General features: G+C 36.7%; 2 protein-coding genes across 12 annotated transcripts in view; one reads left to right on the top strand and one right to left on the bottom strand.

Annotated features, from left to right (window-relative positions):
• Window positions 1-13,697, top strand: part of CASC1 (cancer susceptibility 1) — a 76,454-nt gene extending 62,757 nt beyond the window's left edge. For 3 of the 7 annotated variants that reach the window (XM_029204381.1, XM_029204376.1, XM_029204375.1), the window contains 5 exons: window positions 2,902-3,058; window positions 5,856-6,070; window positions 7,477-7,644; window positions 9,604-9,717; window positions 10,762-11,080. In XM_029204381.1, coding sequence (XP_029060214.1) covers window positions 2,902-3,058; window positions 5,856-6,070; window positions 7,477-7,644; window positions 9,604-9,717; window positions 10,762-11,040 — 933 coding nt within the window. In that variant the 3' untranslated portion in view covers window positions 11,041-11,080. Of the gene's footprint in view, window positions 1-2,901; window positions 3,059-5,812; window positions 6,071-7,476; window positions 7,645-9,603; window positions 9,718-10,761; window positions 11,300-13,040 lie in introns of those variants that run through there. The other 4 variants (XM_029204378.1, XM_029204377.1, XM_029204380.1 and 1 more) reach the window with 3 other exon arrangements.
• LRMP (lymphoid restricted membrane protein) overlaps window positions 11,084-22,525 on the bottom strand; it is a 50,361-nt gene continuing 38,919 nt past the window's right edge. For all 5 annotated transcript variants that reach the window (XM_029204386.1, XM_029204387.1, XM_029204384.1 and 2 more), the window contains 7 exons: window positions 18,141-18,288; window positions 17,196-17,239; window positions 15,449-15,511; window positions 15,282-15,331; window positions 14,887-14,988; window positions 12,659-12,766; window positions 11,084-11,776 (listed from right to left, as the gene is read on the bottom strand). In XM_029204386.1, coding sequence (XP_029060219.1) covers window positions 11,533-11,776; window positions 12,659-12,766; window positions 14,887-14,988; window positions 15,282-15,331; window positions 15,449-15,511; window positions 17,196-17,239; window positions 18,141-18,288 — 759 coding nt within the window. In that variant the 3' untranslated portion in view covers window positions 11,084-11,532. The remainder of the gene's footprint in view (window positions 11,777-12,658; window positions 12,767-14,886; window positions 14,989-15,281; window positions 15,332-15,448; window positions 15,512-17,195; window positions 17,240-18,140; window positions 18,289-22,525) is intronic.

Below are 22,525 nucleotides of genomic sequence, written 5' to 3'. Positions count from 1 at the left end.
ACTGTCTTGAATGTATAAATTTGAATCAGATACTAAAGGAAAGGAATCTGAAATAATATGGATTTTAAAACTAGAATTCATACATGTTAACTTAATTGTAAACCTATAGCACTATGATTATATTGTGCCAATTTGGCCTTAATAATGACAGTCTATTTCAGAGGCTGGCAAGCTTTTTCTGTAAAGGACCAGATGGTAAATATTTTCAGCTTTGTGGGCCATACCAGCTCTGTCGCAACTCCTCAACTCTGCCACTGTAACATTAAAACAGTCATATGTAAATGAACGGGCATCGCTGTGTCCCAGTTAAACTTTATTTACAAAAACTGGTGGTGGGCTGGATTTCTCGGGGACCACAGTTGGTGGACTCTGGTCTAAATCAGTGGTTCCCAGCATGTGGTCCCTTGACCAGAAGCAGCAGAATCATTTGGCATCATCTGGGAATTTGCTAGAAATGCAAATTCATGGGCCCCACCTCAGTCCTACTGAATCAAAAACTCTGGAGGTGAGACTCAGCAGTCTGTGTTTTAGCAAAACACATCCCAAACTTTGAGAACCACTGGTCTGGATCTTTGATATACAAAGTGTGGTCTATGAACCTGAAGCATCAGCATCACCTGGGAACTTGTTAGAAATGCATAATTTGGTGTTTCACCTCAGATCTACTTCATCTGCATTTTAACAGGACCCTAAGGTGATTCATTTGCACATTAAAGTTTGAGAAGCACTGATCCAGGCAATGCCAATGCTGCTGATGTACAGATAGCCCACAGGAGTAGTAAGGATACTGATGGTAGCAGTTGTTCATTTTTCAAGGAGTTTCTCACTTCTGTTTCAATAAGCAGTAACACTTGCACTAGCATTGGCTTGGTTTAACTTTTGGTGGCCTACATCCCAGATACACCCAGTTATGTTGTCATGGCCCCTTCCTCTTTCCTTTCTTTCTCTCCTGCCCTTCTTTTCTTTCTCCCTGCTCCCTCCCAACCCCCTCCCATCCCCATCTCTCTGCTCTAACACATCATGTACATAGATTGTCAGGCACTTCTCGCCCACAGTCCTATCCATTAAGGATCTTCATGCATTCTTGAATTAGAGACGTATTTCTCAATTTTTATTTTTTTTCCATTATCACCCCTCTAAGGAGTCTTTGTAGACATTTTTTTCCCAACTGCCCCCCAGCCGAAAATATTAATACCACAGATATACTGTGTATCTGCTTATATGCTATATGTGTATCTGTATTTTATACCTAAAAGAGTACAATTGTTTCATGATCCCCCTAAGCTAATTTTTACCCTCTTAGGGATGATATTGCTGTTCCTTTCCCCTTCTCCCCACAAATGAGAATGCAGTTATTAGGGTGAACGTGGGGAGATAATCTGGTCTGTAGCCACTTTGAAGAATCTACTTGAATCAACTTTCCCTACCTCAGGGATAATTGAAGGACAGGGAGGAGGCCAAGAAAGACACCCTTTGGTGGAGGTAGGCCTTCAAAACTCTTTATCCATAGGAAGGTCCCACCCTGAACTGGGAATTTCAAGGATTCATCCAAAGAATTGTTGTTCTTGAATTTTGGCAGGATATCCTGATACCACCACTCCAGGCTCCCAGTTTGAGCCCAAAGTATCCTCCTTCACACCTGTTTTTCTCTCCTGCAACAAAGACGCCTTCCTCCTTTTTTCCAAGTCCCTTTTTAATAATCTCACACGTACCCTAGAAATTTTCCCCATCCAATTTTTTCCTCTATTTTGTAACTTTTTTTTTTTTTTTTTTTTTTTTCTGCGGTACACGGGCCTCTCACTGTTGTGGCCTCTCCCGTTGCGGAGCACAGGCTCCGGACTTGCAGGCTCAGCGGCCATGGCTCACGGGCCTAGCCACTCCGCAGCATGTGGGATCTTCCCAGACCGGGGCACGAACCCGTGTCCCCTGCATCGGCAGGAGGACTCCCAACCAGTGCGCCACCAGGGAAGCCCTATTTTGTAACATTTTTAATCTTTCCCCCCTTTCCTAGATCCTTCTCTGCTAAATTCTGATAATGGACAAATCTCCTTTATCCCACAGACATCTGCCCTTGGCTTAATTTACTTTCTCCCCACCCTTCCCCCAGAGCTTTTTTTGAGAAATAATTGAAATATAACATTGTGTAAGTTTAAGGTATGCAATATGATGATTTTTAATTAATTTCATTCATTTCTACACTTCTCAAAAGGTTGCTTATACTTATTTCTGTCTTCCCACACACACCCTAACCAAGGTGTTGGAACATGGGATTTGGAGTCCTGTAGATTTTTTTTCTTTTTTTTTCTTTTTTTTTTTTTTGCGGTACGCGGGCCTCTCACTGTTGTGGCCTCTCCCATTGCGGAGCACAGGCTCCGGACGCGCAGGCTCAGCGGCCATGGCTCACGGGCCCAGCCGCTCCGCGGCATGTGGGATCTTCCTGGACCGGGGCACGAACCCGTGTCCCCTGCATCGGCAGGTGGAGTCTCAACCACTGCGCCACCAGGGAAGCCCTGTAGATCTATTTTTGACTTCGGGCACCTTCTTGAAGTCATTTTGTAATCTTTGGCACATTAATTGATTTCTGTAAGTGCCAGTTATCCTCTCTGTTAAATATATGCCTTGTACAGTTACTTGGAGGGATAAAATGAATAGTTAAGTCCCAGCCAGCATAGAACCTGGCCCATAGGAGGGTTCTGAATTACATTCAAATGTCGTGATTTTTTTTTCCTCAAATTATTATCTTTAATTTTATTGTGACATTTTGTTAGTCAATCTATAGTTAAATGTGACCAAACTGCAGTGCTTATTTAAAATAACTGTATAGCTTATTCAGCAATATTTACATCTTTAACTGTTACCAGTCAGCTTCTAACTTGGTATTATTTTGGTCATTTTTAAAAGATACTCAAAGAAGGATTACAGAAATATACATATCCTCCAGAAACTGCAGAAGACTTTGAAACAGAAAACACTTTCCCACCCATAGAGGTCATGCTTGAGGTTCATGAGAACGTAATCTTTTTTGAGAATCCTATGGTTGCAAGGTGGGATGCTGAAGGTACGGCAGTGTCTTAACCAGCTTTGATAATTATGTAATGAAAAGAGATACAATAATATAAATTCTTATATCAAATTAGGAAATGCAGCGTGTAAACTGAGTTTCTAATCTTACATATTTCTCTGCCAATTCTAGGGTCTTTGTTTTGTTTGCTCTTGATGGAAAAGAATGGGGATTGGAGTTTTTTATAACTATTAGTTGCTGAAGTGTTTATATCTGCCATATTCTCTGAGAAATGTCTTTATGTTTATACAATTACGTTTTAAAAAAGAAGGAAATGAACAGAAATATCAAGATAGCATAACAAATCAAAAACAAACAAATGAAAAGCCTACTCTCTCTTGAAATGGCCAAATAATTCACACTGGGGTGATTAAAATTTGATTATTTTAATGCTAATGATTTATAAGTTGCAAAGCTTATTACAGCCAGGTACTGAGGATGTGGATGGGCAAATGGGAAACCTGAGAAAGAGGAAAACTAGCCACTGTATGCCTCTTTATAACTTCTGATGAATCATGGGAAATTATTGCTTATTCAAAATGTTAAATAAATATCAATAAAATCAGAAGTACTAACAAAAATACAAGCTAATAATTCACCAGTCATTAGCAGATACCTTATTTAGGGTTGGCAGGCTAAACTTTGAAAGGTCTCGGTCTTGTGAATTAATGTATGCACATTTTGGGGCTCTTAGATGAAAGCCGAATAGCTTTGTTTTTAGTGTAGGTGAATTATTCTACATCCATCTGTTTATTTGTGAAAGGGTTTACATACTAGATGATAGGTTTAGAACAGATAGGATCACTAAAGCACAGAGCTATTACTTTATTTAGTTAATGGGGGCAGAGAATTTAGAGAATATTTTGTACTTTAAACTTTTTCATGGTTGCTACAACACTCCATATTTTTGCTTGTATAGACATAGCCACAAGACATTATTTATTCTAGAAATAATTTATATATTAAAAACAGTATATTTTTATCAATACATTAAACCATAAAGTATATCAAAATGAACATTAGGTAATTTTTTCCTTTTATGTTGCTTTTAGAGGTTTCACTTTTCCTTTCCTTTAATGGTAATGTTCCTAAATATTTATCACATTAAAATTTATTCATACTCAATTAGTATTAGACAAGGTAAATTATCCCACATGATTCAGGGAAATACAATATGTAAAAATTGACTCTAAGTACAGTAATTATACGACAGTAATCTACAACTCCAGTAATTTTTAAACCATGGGGAAACTTTTTTTGCCAGGGAATACTAGAAAGTTGAAGAATTTATTTATAGGCAATACTTAATTTTTACGTCTACAAATTAAAATAATTTTGTTAATGTAAAAACAAAAAGAGGAATTATAAAGAACTTAGTTTTCCAATATAATCGTATTTATTATATTGAATTTAAGACTCAAAAATAGTCAGTGAAACCCTCCATGTGAGAAGAAGAGAAAGCCAAGTGGGAATGAAGAGGGTGTTCTAGAAAGATAATGATTCATTCATTTGTTCCATAAATATGCTAAACAATAAGAAAGATGGAGATAAATGAGACATAGTTCCTTCTTCCAGGAGTTTTCAAAGTTGTAGGAGAGGCAGAGAGGGAAAATAATCATAATACAATGTAGTAAGGCGCTATATAATGGAAGTGCTAAGGAGCAGAACAATGGCTGGGTCCCATCTGGAGAGTTACGGAAGGCTTCTCCTAGGGTGGAATATTGAACAGGTCCTTAAGAGACTAAGAGAACTTTCACATGTAAGTCTCATGTGGACATATGTCTTCATTCCTCTTGGGTATATCCCTAGGAGTGGAATTGCTGGGTTGAATGGTAAATTGATGCTTAACTATTTAAGAAACTTGCCAAATTGTTTTTCAAAGTAGCTGTACCAGCAAGATACAAGGTTTCCCATTTCTCCACATCCTTGCCAACATTTGTTATTATCTGTTTTTTGGATTATAGCCACTCTAGTGGGTGTGAAATGGTAGTTCGTGGTTTTAATTTGTATTTCCCTAATGACTGGTAATGTTGAGCATCTTTTTTAATGTATTTACTGTACTTTTGTATATCTTCTTTGATGAAATGTTTATGCAAATCTTTTGCCCATTTTTAAGTTGGGTTGTGTTTTATTATTGAGTTGTAAGAGACACAGAATACCACCTATTATATGATTGTATTTAATGAAAAGTCCAGAAAAGGCAAATCTTTAGAGACAGGAAGTATATTAATAGTTGCTTGGGGCTGGTGATGGGGATGGGAATTAACTATAAACAGACATAAGAGATCTTATTTGGAGGATAATAATGTTCTAAAACTGAATAAAACTGGATGGTGATGATGGTCGTACAGCTCGATAAATTTACTAAAAATACTCGCATACTCAAGACAGGTGAATTTTAAAGTTGTTTAAAAAGAAAGATGAAGAGAGTTTCTCTAAGAGATAAAGGAAGAGTCCTCTAGGAAGAAAGAACGGCATGTGCAGAGGCTCAGAGGTATATGATGTTGTTGCAGAAGAAGAAAAAGTGTGGCTGGAAAGAGGTCTTAGAAGTGGCAAAGGAGGAAGCCGGAAATCAGAATCAGAGCTTCATTCTAAAGGTCTCACAACTGTGCTGAGGAGTTTGGACTTGATCCTGTAGACAGGAAGAAACTCCCAGCAAAGCTGGCTTTTTGTGGAGATTCTATTCTAAATGTGAAAAATCGATTTATACATATTGCAGTTATGGGAGTGGTTTCATTCTTATTTTTGCAGAGGAAAAAATGGAACTAATGTCACATTCTTCCGAATTATAAAGGTAAACACTGGAAAACTGATGGCATCAGCAATGTATCTTACAAATCGGAAGACAGACTTATAACATTCAGCCTGGACACTTTTGGCCCTGTTACCTTGATTCAAGATGCTCATGTTAATATGCCATACCAGTCATGGGAGCTAAGACCACTTGATGTGAATGAAGTACTTCTGACTGTGACTACAGTATTTACTGAGATTCAAATACAAATTAAGGTAAACTGCTGTTATAGCAAGTCATGTCAAAGAGCTAAATCTGTTTGATGACTGTAAGTGTGTCAAAGCAATCAATCACTGCTGATTTACATATTGAAATGTGTCTTTTATAAATCTATTTACAATATACCTTGAACTGTAATTTTCTAAATGAAATTTAAATTAAATAGATAGGAAATAGCATGTAATAAGTAAAGTACAAATTTGTACCCTAAAGTTACTAGGAATAGAACAATTGGTGAAGACATAAGCCTGGTTGCAGTATGACTTTCAGAGTTTTTGATCCACTCTAAAGAGGCTTCCTGATCTTATCACCTAGCCATTTGAAATCCCTTTTGAGTGCCTCCATTGCTCATCACTCAGAAGTTACACAGTCTGAAATTTAGAGACACAAAAAGTAGATTTAGTGGTTGCCTGAGGCTGAGGGTGGGAATGAGGATTAACTGTAAATGGACATAAGGGATTTTATCAGAGGGATGAAAATGCTGTAAAACTGATTTATGGTGGTAGTTGCACCACTCAGTAAAGTTACTCAAAAAACCACTGGACTGTGCACCTGGGTGAATTTTATGATATGTAAGATATACCTCATGAAAGTTGTTTTAAAAAAGAGAGAGAGAGAAAAAAAGAGATAACCTGAAATTCCTTATGACTGAGGCAGGAAGGCTAGAATATCATCAAATTTGGCTTTTAAAGTCAGATGAGAGATGTGAACTCTGTACACCTTCAAATTGCCACTTTGCAGACATTTTTTTAAATAAATTTATTTATTTACTGTGGCCGTGCTGGGTCTTCATTGAGGCAGTCTCAGTAGTTGTGGCACACAGGCTCTCTAGTTGCAGCACGTGGGCTCTAGAGCATGAGGCCTCAGTAGTTGCAGCATGTGGGATCTTAGTTCCCCGACCAGGGATTGAACCCAGGACCCCTGCATTGGGAGCATGAAGTCTTAGCCACTGGACCACCAGGGAAGTACCACCACTTTGCAAACTTTAAAACTGGATAATAATTTTGCATTATTATGTTAAAATTTTATTATATATGTATAAAAATATTATGATCCTTAAAAGTTGCAACATGATTGCTGTCAAATAGCTATTATATATCAATATGAACACATGTAGTATTCTTAGATCATAATTTATAAAGTAGGAGACCGGAGAGATCCTTCAGTTCAGTCCCTGGATTGCTCAGATGAGCCCAAGAAGAGTTGATAAACTGCTTAAGGTAACGTGGAGACTTTGCGGTGGAACTTTTGGATCAGGCCTAAAACATATCTGTCCTGCATTCTTTTTAATATAGGATTTTGTTTTAATAGTGTAAAGAACCTAACAGCTGGACCTAGAATGATAATGAGGTAATAGTTTCTTTAACTTGTATAAACGCGTCTTTTTTCTTATTGAAACTAGGAAAACCTCTGCATGTTAGCGTCAATCAAACTAAATAACAAAAAGCATTCCTCTATTTTGGAAGAAAAGTGGATGACTCCTGTTTCTTTCATTATTGCTTTGAAAGAAGCTGGACTGAATATCTTCCCTACTGGACACTCTCACTTTTATGTTGTTATAAACTATAAGGTAAGAATGAATCTTTCCAAATTTAATGTGCTGGACATTTAGAATGTTAGCAAGTGTTAAATTTTATATAAATCTTAAGGTACACCAATGGTTTTCTATATTCACTTATATAAGATTATAGTTAGAAAGGAAGGAATAAATAGCATGACCAGAAATCCAGGGTTCTCTCAAATTTAATAATCTATTGTATGATCTTCATAATGACACATGGAGCGTAACCACAGCTGGTCAGTTTAGTGCAAAGGTAGAGTCTGAGCAACTTCCCATTTCCTATGCTTTCTTTCTCCTTCCAGACTGGATACATGTAAGATTTCTTAAAAGAGTAAATGACTCAGCAGTTTCCCAAATATGATAAGTCAGGCAAAATTAGACATACAAGGACCACCAAACCCACTTCCTTCTATTTCTCGACATAGCCTCCCTGTCTGCGTACAGCTTCATATGACGCATAAGTTTAGTTAAATGAGATCCTTCCATGTTAAACTGCGAGCTCCTTGAGGGGGGTGGCCGTTTCTTAATCAGCTTTGACTCTTCTAGCATCAAGCCTATTCCTAGAATACAATAGATGTTTAGCAAATATTTATGATGCATGAATGAAGGCAGAGTGGCTTCTAATCATGAAAGGTGTTTTGGGCAGAAGAGTTCTATACTCAAGAACAAGTTTATAATATACCAGAAAATGGCAATATAGGTAGACACAACATTTGAAAATAATCCTGTCAATAAGAGTGCATACATATATGCGTAGGGGAAAAAAACCAACCTTAGTTTTAGTAACTCAAATTGCCAGTTACTCTACAAATGCTGAATGTCATATACTAGTCATCTTTTCAGAACATTATACTCAAGACTTTTTTTTTTCTGAATACCTATATTCTAGACATTGTTTTAGATGCTTAGGAAACAGTGAATAAAACACAGGTCCCTGCCCTTGTGGAGCTTACATTCTAGTTGAGGGAGGCAAAAATAAACAACAAACATAATAAACAAAATTATCTTATATGTCAAAAGGTGCTAAGTAGTATGGAAAAGGAAAGTTACAATACCAAATAGGGTGTAGGGGGGAGAGGGGTTCAATAAGGAGACAAGATTTGAGCAACGCTTCAAGGTGGGGAATTTAGCCAAGTTGATATCTCTGGAAGGATATCAGCTTCCAGGTGGAGAGAAGACCTGGGGAAAGAGCCCAGAGGGTGTGGCCTGATGTGTTTGAGGATGGGAGGGACAGCAAGGAGGCTGGGGTGCCGAGAGAGCAAAGGGAGAAGAACAGGGGATAAGGTCAGAGAGATAATGGGGTGTATGGGGGATGTCAGACCACAGAGGCCCTTGTGGAGCATTGTTAGGACTCTGGATTCTACTCTGAAAAGGGAAGCCATTGCCCCGTTTTGAGAAAGAAGTCATGTAATCTTACATTTTATTTTTTAAATATTTGAGTTTTTATTTTTTAATAGTTTTTTAAAATTTTTATTGAATTATAGTTGATTTACAATGTTGTGTTAGTTTCTGCTCTACAGCAAAGTGAGTCAGTAATACATATATACATATATTCACTCTTTTTTAGATTCTTTTTCCATATAGGCCATTACAGAGTATTGAGTAGAGTTCCCTGTGCTGTACCGTAGGTCCTTATTAGTTACCTATTTTATATATAGTAATATGTATATGTCAATCCCAATCTCCCAATTTATCCCCCCCCCCACTTTTCCTCCCTTGTTAACCATAATTTTGTTTTCTACATCTGTGACTCTATTTCTGTTTTGTAAGTAAGTTCATTTGTACCATTTTTTTAGATTCCATTTATAAGTGATATCATATGATATTTGTCTTCTCTGTCTGATTAACTTCAGCTGACTTACATTTAAATGGATCTGTGTTGAGACCAGACCAGACTGTAGGAGGCCAAGGATGGAAGGGAGACTAGAGAGGCTCTACGATCAACTCTATTTGTTTGTATATTGACAGCTTCCTTTGGTAGAAGTGAAAGCTTATCGACAAATGGCCCTGTTAAGTTCTGCTTTTGCGTTTGGTTGGAGCAAGTGGAATACAGTATGTGATTCTAACAAAGTTGTATTTCAGGTATAGTATGCAAAAACCCCATTAAACTATTTTGTGCTCCAAAAGAAGATACTCAAAAGCTAAATGAATGTAGACCATGGTTTCTCCTTTTAAAAAGGTGAAAAAGATTAACATTCAAAATGGAGTTTTACAACTTCATTTTCTTTAATTTTGTCAAAAATGTAAAACCAGGGCTTCCCTGGTGGCGCAGTGGTTGAGAGTCCGCCTGCCGATGCAGGGGACGCGGGTTCGTGCCCCGGTCCGGGAAGATCCCACATGCCGCGGAGCGGCTGGGCCCGTGAGCCATGGCCGCTGAGCCTGCGCGTCCAGAGCCTGTGCTCCGCAACGGGAGAGGCCACAACAGTGAGAGGCCCAAGTACCGTACAAAAAAAATAAATAAATAAAACCAAACCATGTAAAGGTTATACTTTTCATTGTCCATCATGGTATCAAATGCTCTTGATTTCAGGCTTAGAGACCTTATCTCTCTTTACATCAACTGAAGAACAAATGTCAGCCTTTCACGTGAATATATCTATGATTCACAGACTTTCTCCTCTGAGAGGGTTAGGCCGCCAATTTAACTTTCTGGCACATTTCCTACTGCCTGATAAAAGAATGTATCTTATCAAATTCTACACGATGACTGATGAATATTTTAGCATAAATGAGCCACCATATTTATTTATCTTGTTTATTGTGTGTTTCTCCTATTACAATATAAGCTCCTTGAAGACAAGGTTTTTATTGTTGCAGTTGTTAGTTACTTATTAATACGTTTAGTTATTTTTTCTTTGTTGTTGTTTTATCCCCAGCACCTAGAACAGTACCTGACACTTGAAGCCATTCAATAAATATTTTTAAGGAATTAATACATTTTGATAAGTTCCATAAACACCAAGATATAAACAGTTTCATGCTTTAAAAAAAATGGGACATTAAGACTGTTTCTTTTTATCTTAGCAATTCAGGGAACTCAACTGAGCCCTTCAAATAAAATACTCTACTGTCAAAATACCCAGTAAAAGAGGAACTATTAACATATTTTTCTTTCTTTTTCTTTAGGTGAGGGAACACCTTCCTAAAGAAGAACCCATTCAAAATCCTAATTGGGCCCTTTTAATGTTTAGTGGTGACAGGGCACAAAGTCTCAAAATCAATGAATCCAGCGATGCATTCTCTGAAGCCCTTAAAGAAGAAACTGAGTTTCATTCTACTTTATATCACATGGTTAAGGATTTTGCTTCTAAAGAAGCAATGAAGAAAGTTAGGTGTCCCAACTGCCAGTTTGTTGACTCTGTATGCCACATGCTGCTCTCAACTAGATTACTCAGCTATTCTTAATCCCCGCTGATAAATTTTATTCAGTATGAAGAATGAAGCAACTTGGAGAAAAATCCGGTATTTCTACAATGAAGTGTAACGAGTGGATATATGCCAAATAGGCTGTTAAAATGATCTAATCAGCATTTTACACTCAAATTTTACTTTCTAAGAATTAGGGTTTTTTTCCTTATGCATATGTGACCTACTGAGGCTTCCAACATTCACTGTATGAAAATTTGAATGGTTCTTTATTTCAATAAATTTTAACAAACAATAATATCTCCTCCTCAAAAAGCTCATTAAAAAAATCATATAGGTGGGCTTCCTCCCCATTGTATTTTAGTTAGGAAGGTAATCACAAAAAGAGGGAATATAAAATATCTTACAGTCATTCTGAGAACCTCTGGTTCCATGCTATAATTTCCCAGCTAAAAGCTACTAATTTACAAAGTTCAGATACTGAAACTTTAAAAATCAAGATTAGCATTAGCACATTAGGATGTGCTGCAGTCACACTGGCGGTGGCCCATTGTGTTGGAGTCTGGTAAATGGCCACAAGATATGTTCTAGAGACATCCAGGAGTCCCCGTCCTGTGTGGGAGCAGCATCCACAGACTTCTGGAAAAATCGGCCTGTGAAGAAGCTCATCAATGCCGCAAATAGTACAATGAACGCGACAGAAAGCCAGAGCGCCTTGCTGGCCTCTCTGATGGAAGTCTTGAGATTTGTTGCCCAGGAAGCTATTGTGTTATAACTACAAGGAAAACACAAAATCAGCATGTGGTAATCACAGCATGTGGTTATTAGAAACACTCCTTTTGTCAACAATAATCAAGTCATGCGTCTGCCCTGCATAATTCCACCAACACCCCCTCATGATAAGCCACATAGTATGATCTAGCCTCTTGGCTTTGGCCACAATCTGCTCCCCACGCCCCTTATAATTTTTAGAATTAAAGAAATGATGTGCTAAGGGAAGAATCTGAAAATTATGTGATTTAGGCATTACTTAACTCCTAACAAGTACATTTGAGTATTAAGTTCATTTTTTCAATCAGGTAAGGCAATTTATATTCCTGGGGTAGAAGAAATAATGTTATTCATTGGGTAGAGCAAGATATATGTACTTATAAACATGTCACTTATTTCTCACCATACCCTGGACTTTTGCTGTACTGAAACCCTAAAATTCCTTTTAGAAACACCCGCCAAAAAAGCTTATTACAGCATCATATAAGTCTTTGAAAATAGTTAACTATGTGTTTTACATGTGCTAATTCATTTACTCATGACAGCAAAGACATAGGTACTATTATCATCTCTACTTTATAGGTGAAGAAATCAGTGCTCAAAAATGGATGAACTTGCCCAGGTCACACAGAGTCAGAGAGCTAATTCAAGCCTGGGCCATCTGGTTCCAAGGCCAAGTTCTTAACACTGTGAACTCACCTGCCTCTTGTAGTTCATAGGTTCAGGGAATATTGTTAAACACCATATGGAGTTTGTTATTCATCTTAAATTTAACATTTTGAAAGGTCTTTTAGTAAAGTAATTTGATTAAGATTAATTCTGCTAACCCTGCCTTACCTTTCCCCATTCCACCAAAATGGTATCATTTAGCAAGTAGACAACTTACGTTGAAAAGACATCCCATTTTGATGGATTATTTTTCTTTTCAGAAAGACTTGGCTTTCTTGTCCTTTCTACTGTTTCTTCTTCAGGTGGTTCTGAGTCATCTTTAGTTCTGTAAATAAATATTGTTTTTAAATATTAAACTATGGATAATGTGCTATTATCATTTATAAGATACTGCTAAATTTTCCTGTATTACTAAGGAAGCTTGCAGATATTCGTTTTGCTTTAGAAAGATTTGATAAATAGTAATTCTAAAAGTCAAATCACCAACTTTATATTTTTAACCATTTATAGGAATTCAATTTTCTTTCTTTTTTTTTTTTTTTTTTTTTTGCGTTACGCGGGCCTCTCACTGTTGTGGCCTCTCCCGTTGCAGAGCACAGGCTCCGGATGCGCAGGCTCAGCGGCCATGGCTCATGGGCCCAGCCGCTCCGCGGCATGTGGGATCTTCCCGGACTGGGGCACAAACCCGTGTCCCCTGCATCGGCAGGCGGACTCTCAACCACTGCGCCACCAGGGAAGCCCAGGAATTTAATTTTTTAAAGTAACTTTCTGTATTTAGAAAAATAGCAAATGTTTGTTGTAGAAAATTGGGATGCTAGCCAAAGAACAAATAAAAAGGGGAGATTTACAAAGAACATGTGTAAGTTAATCAATTCTCACCACTCATAATTAACCACTGTTGTTACTGTGATTTTCCTTCTCAGCATGTGCGTGTGTGTGTGTCTGTGTGTGTATTAGTAACTACACTTTAAAAAGCAAATGTGGATGCTGTATTTCTCCGTGTATTTTTCATTCAACGTATCATAAAATTTTTCTCATTAACAATTGATTTTACTCTTTTTTCCATAGGTTTTTTGAGCAGTGCTAAAGTGGAATAACGTCAAAGTGTCATTTCTTCTTTCTCTAAAAAATCTTAATACTTTTAAACATGTTTATGAAGATATGTTTTGTATAAAACTACCTAAAATAAACTATTAGTGGTCAGTGAGCTGGGAAGTAGCAAATGGGTTGACTGTATTTAGATGAAATCATATTATCTAAAGAGGGGTCGTTTACCTGAACAAAACTTGTTTCATGTTCATGTTCCATGTTTCATATTCACTGATGAGTCCCTAGTTGGATTTGAATTTTGAAATCCCAAACTTACAATCCCCTCACAACTGCCAAAGGGAATTGTGTCTCAAAGTTTTTGTTTTTGTTTTTCAGTCAAACACCTATAGGGAATGCATGTGATAGATTTTAGTTTGGTTTTTAAAGGCAACAAAGCCCAAAAGCCAGAATTCTTATAGGATTTTCAAGGTTTCAGTCTTCGTTTGCGAAAACTTTGCAGTAGAAATCATACCATACTGACAAAAATTTAAAAAGAGATTATAATCTTTTCAAGGAAACTCTTGATTTTTTTTTTAACCCAGATTAGAAAATATCCATTATGTTAACTCTAAATCTAAAAAGAGTTCAATACATGCAATTAGACTCCCAGGATTATTTAAGGAAAAAGTAAAGGCTTTGAGGGTAGGAACTATGTCTTTTTCATCTTTATACCTCTTAACCTTGAGCGTAGTGTGTCTCACATAACAGGCACGCAATGAACGTGTTATAAAGTCAACATAAAATCATTTCATTAAGATCTCTACAGACGAGGAAACTGAGACCAAATAATGTTAAGCAGTTTGTCCAACGTCACCCAAGGATTTAGGGGCAGCATTTCTTCTTCTCCCTCCCTCTTGCCCTCTACCTTTCATTATAGGAGTATATTTTATTTGTTTAACTTGCTAGATATAGAGATAGCAACGTAGAGTTTTATGTTTCCCCTAGTCTTCATTTACTTAAAGGGAAGACATGTATATATAATGCACATATATTACATATTACATTATATGTTGTAACTAATTCATCTAAGTAGATGAAAATTTTATTTCTGTGGCTCTTTATTGACCTTTCCCCCTGATGACAAGAAACCTATACAGGAAAAAAATTCTCTTCACATATCTGGCAAATTCCAGGTTCTTTTCTAACTTAAGACCTCAAACCTTGAAGTACTGAGTGCTATGAGAGTGAATGTATTAGCAAGTAACATTTATATAGTACTTTATAGTTCACAAAAGTCTTAAACAATGAATGATCTTTTTGATGATGCAGCACTGACCTCATCTCCACAGAATAAAACTGATCCCCACTATTTATGCCCGGCACATCAGGTTAATAAACACATCAAGCTTCACCTACTTCAGTTCACATTTTTCTTCTTCAGCATCTGCCCAGGAATAGGTGCTAATAAATCGATGTAATGAGGGACGGTGTTCACTCTGCTTTGACCCCAAAATACGCCTAAATAAAGATTATAGCCACTTGTCAAATCAAATACTTCTGTAGCCATTACCAATTTATTTCCCACTACCTAAATCAATACAAAAATGATACATTCTTATTTTTTCCTTGGCATATTCATACAATGCTTATTTCATAAGAAATAATTTCATGAATATATGCCAATTTTTATAATTATTCTGCATATACTCCATACAAATCAAATGTTACTATATCACTTATTTCAAACATTAACTTTAGCCCAGTTATAAAACAGTAAGGTTCCCAAAGAGCAACCATAAAATTGCACTTACCAACTGCTTGACCTCCTACTGAATCGGTCATTATTTTCCATCCCAGCCACCTTTAAAGTTTAGATGTTAAGGAAATAATAAAATATGAATTTAGTGAAGTAAATTTATATTTCTGTCATATGGAAATAAATTTGCTTTTGACTAAGAACACTTAGGGATTTGCTTACCATTCCTGCATTTCCAATATTTCTGGGCAAAGAGGCAATGGTCACTCTTCGAAGAGAAGATGGCTACCCAAAGGGGGAAAATGTACACTTAGAAAATTCTCAATGTTTTATCCTTGTATGAAACACTGATGGGTATTCTTGAATGTACACATCCATGTACTTGATCACTGATGAGTTAAACAGGAGACACATTTTCAAGGATTTTGTTATGGCCAAATTGCCTTCCAGAAATATTCTGCCAGTTTATATTCTACCTTCTCCAACAATGGATAATTTTTGCCAATCAAGTAAGGAACATAAGGCTTTCTGTTTAGGTTTCCAGTAACACTGAACACTGTTTTTCTATGCCAAATAACCCTGTATGTATCTGCTCTGAGAACCACCTGTTTATGATTTTTGCCTATATTAATTTTGTTAATGATATTTCTTGGCAGAATTTTTTTATTGTTAATATAGCCAAATCTTTTCATCTCTTTCTCTCTCGCTCTTTTTTTTTTTTTTTTTTTTTGTTATCTTTGGTTTGGTTTTGTTTTGTTTTTGGCCACATCATGTGGCATGCAGGATCTTAGTTCTCTGACCAGGGATCGAACCCGTGCCGCCTGCAATGGAAGTGTGGAATCTTAAACACTGGACCGTCAGGGAAGTCCCTCATCTCTTCCCCTCTTTTGCTATCATTTCTTTTATGCTTGGAAAGGTTTTCCCCAACTCAAGAGGAGATAAATATGCACCTATTTTAGGGATTTTTTTTCATTTTTTCCATTTAATACATTTAAGGATGAGTATGACATTATAATGAATGGATGTGTTTATACCTCAGCCTTGAGATTTGTACAGGAGAATGTTATATTTTGTGGCTCTTCACATTTAAATAAGTAGAACTTCAGGAAATAAACTGAAGAAGTTTTATGTGAATACTTTTCTTAAGCCACCATTTCTAATTTATTTTTATAGGTTAGTTGAACATCAAAAATACCAAATTGTGGTCCAAAATCCTGGGTTCTAATCATGATTGTGTCACTACAGGATCATAACTAATCACTTAACTTCTGTGAAAGTTAATTTCCTCATCTGTGAAAAAGATTTGGATGGAATGATTTTAAAGTCCCTTGCTCAAAAATTCAGTGAAATCTTGATTTTCAAACTGACAGAACCTGCTGGTTGACTTTCAATATCCCGTTTTCCCCTTCTACTTAGTAACAAACCCCACTAATTTTTAGTTAGGCATACAGCCTCCAGAATAAAAGCTGTTTTCATCTTATTTCCAACAAAGAATGAAAAGGGAAATGTTATCTGGGACTTCTAGGAAGTGTCTTCAGAGGTAGAGAGAACACCTGTTCTCGCTTCTTCCTTTTTCTTGGAGCAGGACTCAACATAATGACCAGGACTTGGTACCCAGAAATGACAAAGCTATCTTAGACTATGAGATGGAAGCAAAGCGCAGAGGTCGATGACTCGGCAAGAGAGACGGGGACTGGGATTTTGTGAAGCTGTTGGACTGCTTATTCCCAACTTTGGTTTCACATGAGAGAGAAAGTATCGTTATACTGGCTTTCCTCTCGCTGCCAGGCAAACTTAATTGATGTACAAATATTGCAAGAAGTACAAAAGCGTACATATATAAACACATGTATATATACATAACACATATATGAATTAAAATCACTGTTGTTTTATGATTTAAAGCCATGTTGCTTCAAGTAATATTTTAAAACCATCTCAGCTATAACATTTGATAGACATTTGTTACCTTAGAGTTTAGAGAAGCTGAACGTTTTTTAATTTGGCAGTCACCTGAAAGGGAAAACACATTTGTGTATTTTTGGAATTACATGTGCAATTTAACGCAATGGTCTTCTTTACAAAGAAAAGCAATGGTTAGAAAATATTTAAGACCCTAGAGACTACTGAGCAATATAAATATCTGGTTATCATTTATTTGGTGATTCACAACGTTAGTAATCTGAACCAATGGAATACAGTCCTCTATGTCACTGCCAATGTCCACCATGCCCGCCTAGCACAGAGGGGGCACTAAATGAATGTCTGCTGAATCAATGAGTCAAAAATTACAGATCAGAAGATCATCACATGTTATTACTTTTCAAGAAGAGGGAACAGATCATTAAAATGAAAATTCTGCCTATAAACATTCATACTGTCAACTTAAAATAAAACTATAAGGTTCATATAAGCCTTCTGTTAAGATATTCTCCATGGTCTCAGATGTCTCCCTATTTTCCAAGCTATTGATCAGCTTACCCTGTCACAGTCCTTCCTTGTTCGAGGGATACAAAACCATTGTTGATAAGAGTGGTTCATTTATGCTATTGTGCCTTGCTTTATGTGTGGAGAAAAAGCCAGTTCTAACATATCCTAAGTAGACAACACTGGGGTCAACTCAATGAGTTGGATTAGTTATATTCTCTCATGTCATCATTTTAATGAAATCTTGGTGTCTGCCATAAAATCCATCTTGTCTCCTAATTTGTTTTCTAACTGACATCTTACTCTGGGCTATATAAATAACAGGAATGAGTTATTTCTTATATTCTATATATCATATCCTTCTAATATAATCTTAACATAAGGGTCTTATACTAAAGACATTATATAATAAGAATTAGTAAGAGAGAATGAAAAAGAAGAAAGTTAGAAAGACATAACTGATACAATTATCTTAAACTTTTATTACCTTCATCTTCAAGAGGGTTAAAAGTCCTTTCATTTTGCAAAAGAACCTGTTTTAGTTCTTCTAATTCAGCGTGTTCTTTGGCATACATTCTCTTCAGATTTTCTACATGCTGAATCATCACTTCGACGGCTTTACTAACCCGGCTTTCCTAGCAGGAAAAAAAAAAAGAACAAATTTAGGGCTTCCCTGCTGGCGCAGTGGTTGAGAGTCCGCCTGCCGATGCAGGGAACACGGGTTCGTGCCCCGGTCCGGGAAGATCCCACATGCCACGGAGCGGCTGGGCCCATGAGCCATGGCCGCTGAGCCTGCGCGTCCGGAACCTGTGCTCCGCAATGGGAGAGGCCACGACAGTGAGAGGTCCGCGTACCGCAAAAAAAAAAGAGAACAAATTTACATTGAAAATACTATTCTTGATACCCAGTTAAAAGATAGTGAATGAGACACATGCACTTATCTTCACTCCATCCTTAAATCCTACAAAAATGACAAGGGATTTTTTTTTAAGGCATGAATAGACAAGGGTAAATAGAACGGAAGAGGATATAACAAATTTTTGAACACCTGCCAAGTAGAAGGACCGGTGGTAAATGAATAAGACCTGAAAAGCTGAACCCTGAAAATCTGAACCCTAAAAAAAGCAGTAAGAAAAGCCTAGAAGCCACGTGGGTTATACCACAGAAAGCTGCAAATGCTCAGGAATTAGTGGTGCCTTTGGAATTAAGCTTGGAGATAGAACAGAAGAAATGGTTGATAATCTGTGTAAAAAGTGATTAGATCCACAGATCCCCTCCCTTACTCAGGTCAGCTGAGCCCCTCTACCACTTTGGTGAAAGACTACAAAAGCTGGCTATCTAGAGAGAGTTAACCAGAGTGTCTGTGCATTGAGCAGTAACAAATAGTTGATGGTGAGTGGATCATACAGAAAAGAATAGATTTAAGCAAAAGTCTATATATATATTGAATCTAGAGATATGGAGCCTTATTCTTCCAACTGTCAAACACTTGTAGCCCAGCTTATACTCTCAAGACTGGCAGTTGGAAGACTTTTCTCTGAGGAATCTAACATTGCAAGATGACAGTCTTAAAACCACCAATGTTAAGAGTATCCCAGTGACACAACCTAGCTTGTGTGAAGCTCAGAGCCAACAAGAAACTTCCCCACCCAACATATACAGAGCTCCCAGTCAGCTGTATAGTGGATCATCACTAGTCAGAGGAAAGCCTCTAGCCTGAGAAAAGGAAATCAAAACAGAAAGAAAAAAACTAAAATTTCAATGAAACTATCAATATCTTCAGAAAAGTAAGAATAAGTATTGCATCTATGAAATAAGAACAAGATATTAAAAAGCAACATTCTGAGAATTTTAAAAGTCTGGAAATTAAAAATATGATTAAAAAAATATGTAACTTAAGAGTTTCAAGATAAGGTTAAGGAAATTTCTCTGAAACTAGAGCAAAATGACAAAAATGTAGAAAACAGACAAGAAAGGACCAGTTCAGGAGAAAGGAATTCAAGAAGTATAGAAAATGTAGAAAAATTCCATCAAATGTAGAAAAGGAAACAGTTCAAGAAAATCTCTGAACTCAAGAAATAACTTTCCAGCTTAGGACCTAAAACAGTGGTTGAAAATAAACCCATGCCAAGGAAGGACAGTAGGGGTAAGAGGATATCCTAAAAGCTTCTGGAAAGTAAAAAGGGATTATAAACAAAAGTTCAGGGGTCAGAATGGCATCAAAGTTTGATAGCAACTCCAGAAGCTAAGAAGAAGATGAAAAATCATGAAGGAAATGATTTCTAATCTAGAATCCTTCACCCGGCTACCGTAAAGACATAAAGAATAAAGCCATTTTCAGTTATATAACATTTTAAAAAGTTTACCTCCCCGGCATTCTTTCCCTCAGCAAAACGCGTGAGATGTTCCACCAAAATAAAAAAGCAAGCCAGCAAAGAAGGAGGTATGGGATTCAGAAAATGGGATTCAACTCAAGAAAGAAGTGAAAGAAATCTTCATTTAAGAGTTCCTAAGACGTTTGTGTTGAGCCTGAAGAACAGTCAGTTGAGACTGACAGGTCAAAAATCTCTGGAAGCAACATCTCAATGAAGAAATTGACAGAATACCTGATGAGTTTGAACGTATTGTGAGATCTAGACTCCCTGGGAGAGGCTGAGAATAAATTAGAGATAAGTAAATAGAAAAGTAAGCATAACAATCATGGCAAAGGAAAATGATTAACTCCACGAAGAACATGAACATTGTGCAAAGAAGGAAAAGACATCATAACAGACTACTGTCTCTGCTATGAATAGAATTTACACGGGTGTAATAATGTTTACAGATAATATAGATCTAATATTATTCATCCACTTTTTTTAATTAAAACTTTTTATTACGATAATTTCAACAGACACAAAAAATAGACAATAAGCCCACACATATCTATTAACCAGTTTCAAGAACCACTAACATTTTGCTATATGAGTTTCATCTCAAGTTTTGAATGCTATTTCTTTTTAAGTACAGGTGATGGACATCATGTGGTTTTACTCATAAACATTTCAGTAAGTATCTAAAAAAAAAAAAAAAAAGGAGTGTATTGTCTTAAATAACCACAATGCCATGATCACGTCTAACAACATTAACAGAAACATCTTATCATCTAATCCATATTCATATTTTCCCAATTGTCTCAAAAACATCTATTTACAGTTTTGTTTGAATTGGAACCTGACAAAATACATTCACTGTATTTTTCTTTTTTTTATATTGATGTGTAATTCACAATATAAAATTTACTATTTTAAAGTGAACAATTCAGTGACATTTAGTACATTCACCATGTTGTGCAACCACCACTTCTATCTAGTTCCAAAACCCTTTCATCACCCCAAAGTAAATGCCCATACCCACTAAACAATTACTCCACACTCACCCCTCCCCACCAAAACCTAGCCAATACCAACCTTCTACCTTTCTCTAAAGATTTACCCATTCTAGATACTATATATAAATAGAATTATACAATATGTGACATTTGTGTCTAGCACCTATAGTTTGCATAAATTTTTCCATATTCATCTACATTGTAGCATGTATCAACACTTCATTCCTTTTAATGGTTAAATAATATATTAATAATATGATAATAATATTGCAATTTCCCCACATCCTTGTCAACACTGGTTATTTTCCTTCTTCCTTCCTTTCTTTTTCTATTATTATAGCTATCCTAGTGGGTGTGAAGAGGTATACCATTATGGTTTTGATTTTCATTTCCCTAATAATTAAGCATCTTTTCATGTGCTTATTGGCCATTTGTATATCTTCTTTAGGGAAATGCCTATTCAAGTCTTATTTGCATTTTTTTAATTGGGTTGTTTCTCTTTCTGTCAAGCTGCAAGCGTTCTTTATATATTCTGGATACTAGGCCCTTATCAGATATATGATCTTCAAATATTTTCTTCCGTTCTGTAGATTATCTTTTCACTTTCTTGATAATGTCCTTTGATACACAAAAGTTTTTAATTTTGAGGAAGTCCAATTTAACTATTCTTTTGCCATTGCTTTTGGTGTCATATACTCCCTCATTTAACAAAAACTTTTTGAGTACTTGCTATGCACATTTTAGGCATTGAGGAGACAAGCAGTGAGCCATACAGACACATATTCCTGCCTTCATGGAGCTTATATTCTAGTGGGAGGAGATAGACAACAAATAAGACATCAGTAAAACATAATAGTATGCTAAAATGTGATCAGCATTATGAAAAAAGACAGGGAAAGGGAGGATGAGAAGCTCTGGGGTGGAAGGGGTTGAAATTTTACAAGGGAGCTCAGGTGGTCAGCTGGGCTATTCTCTGAAGGTGACATTTGAACAAGACTTGGAGAAGGTGAGGGCTAAGACATGTGGACACCTGGAGGAAAAATATTCTAGGCATAGGGAACAGCTAGGACTGGGGGCCTGAGTTGGCAGCATGATGAACAGAAACGAGTCCCGTGTGGCTGGCGTGCAATAACCCAGGAAGACAGTCACAGAAAATAAAGTCCAAGGGGTAAGAAGGCAGGGGAATCACGTAGATCTTTCTAAGCCATCATAAGGACTTGGGCTTTTATTCTGAAAAAAATGAGGAGCCACTGGAGAGCTGTGAACCAATAAGTAACATGAAAAAAAAAAGAGTAGCATGACCTGCCTTAAGTTTTAAAAGGATTATTCTGGCTGTTTTATTGAGAAGCGACTATGGGGGTGGGGTGGGGATTGGATTTAGATGGAGACAAGAAGACCATGTAGGAAGATATTGTAGTAATCTGGGAAAAAAATACAATGGTGGCTTAGATTAAGGTGGTAGCTGTGGAGAGGGAAATGAGTGGTTGAATTCCAGACATGTT

The sequence above is a fragment of the Monodon monoceros genome, unplaced genomic scaffold, assembly GCF_005190385.1.
Source record: "Monodon monoceros isolate NGI ecotype Baffin Bay Population unplaced genomic scaffold, NGI_Narwhal_1 Super_Scaffold_6, whole genome shotgun sequence".
Lineage (NCBI taxonomy): Eukaryota > Metazoa > Chordata > Mammalia > Artiodactyla > Monodontidae > Monodon > Monodon monoceros.
The sequence above is the reverse complement of the archived record's forward strand: the minus strand, read 5'-3'. Positions and strand labels throughout refer to the sequence as shown.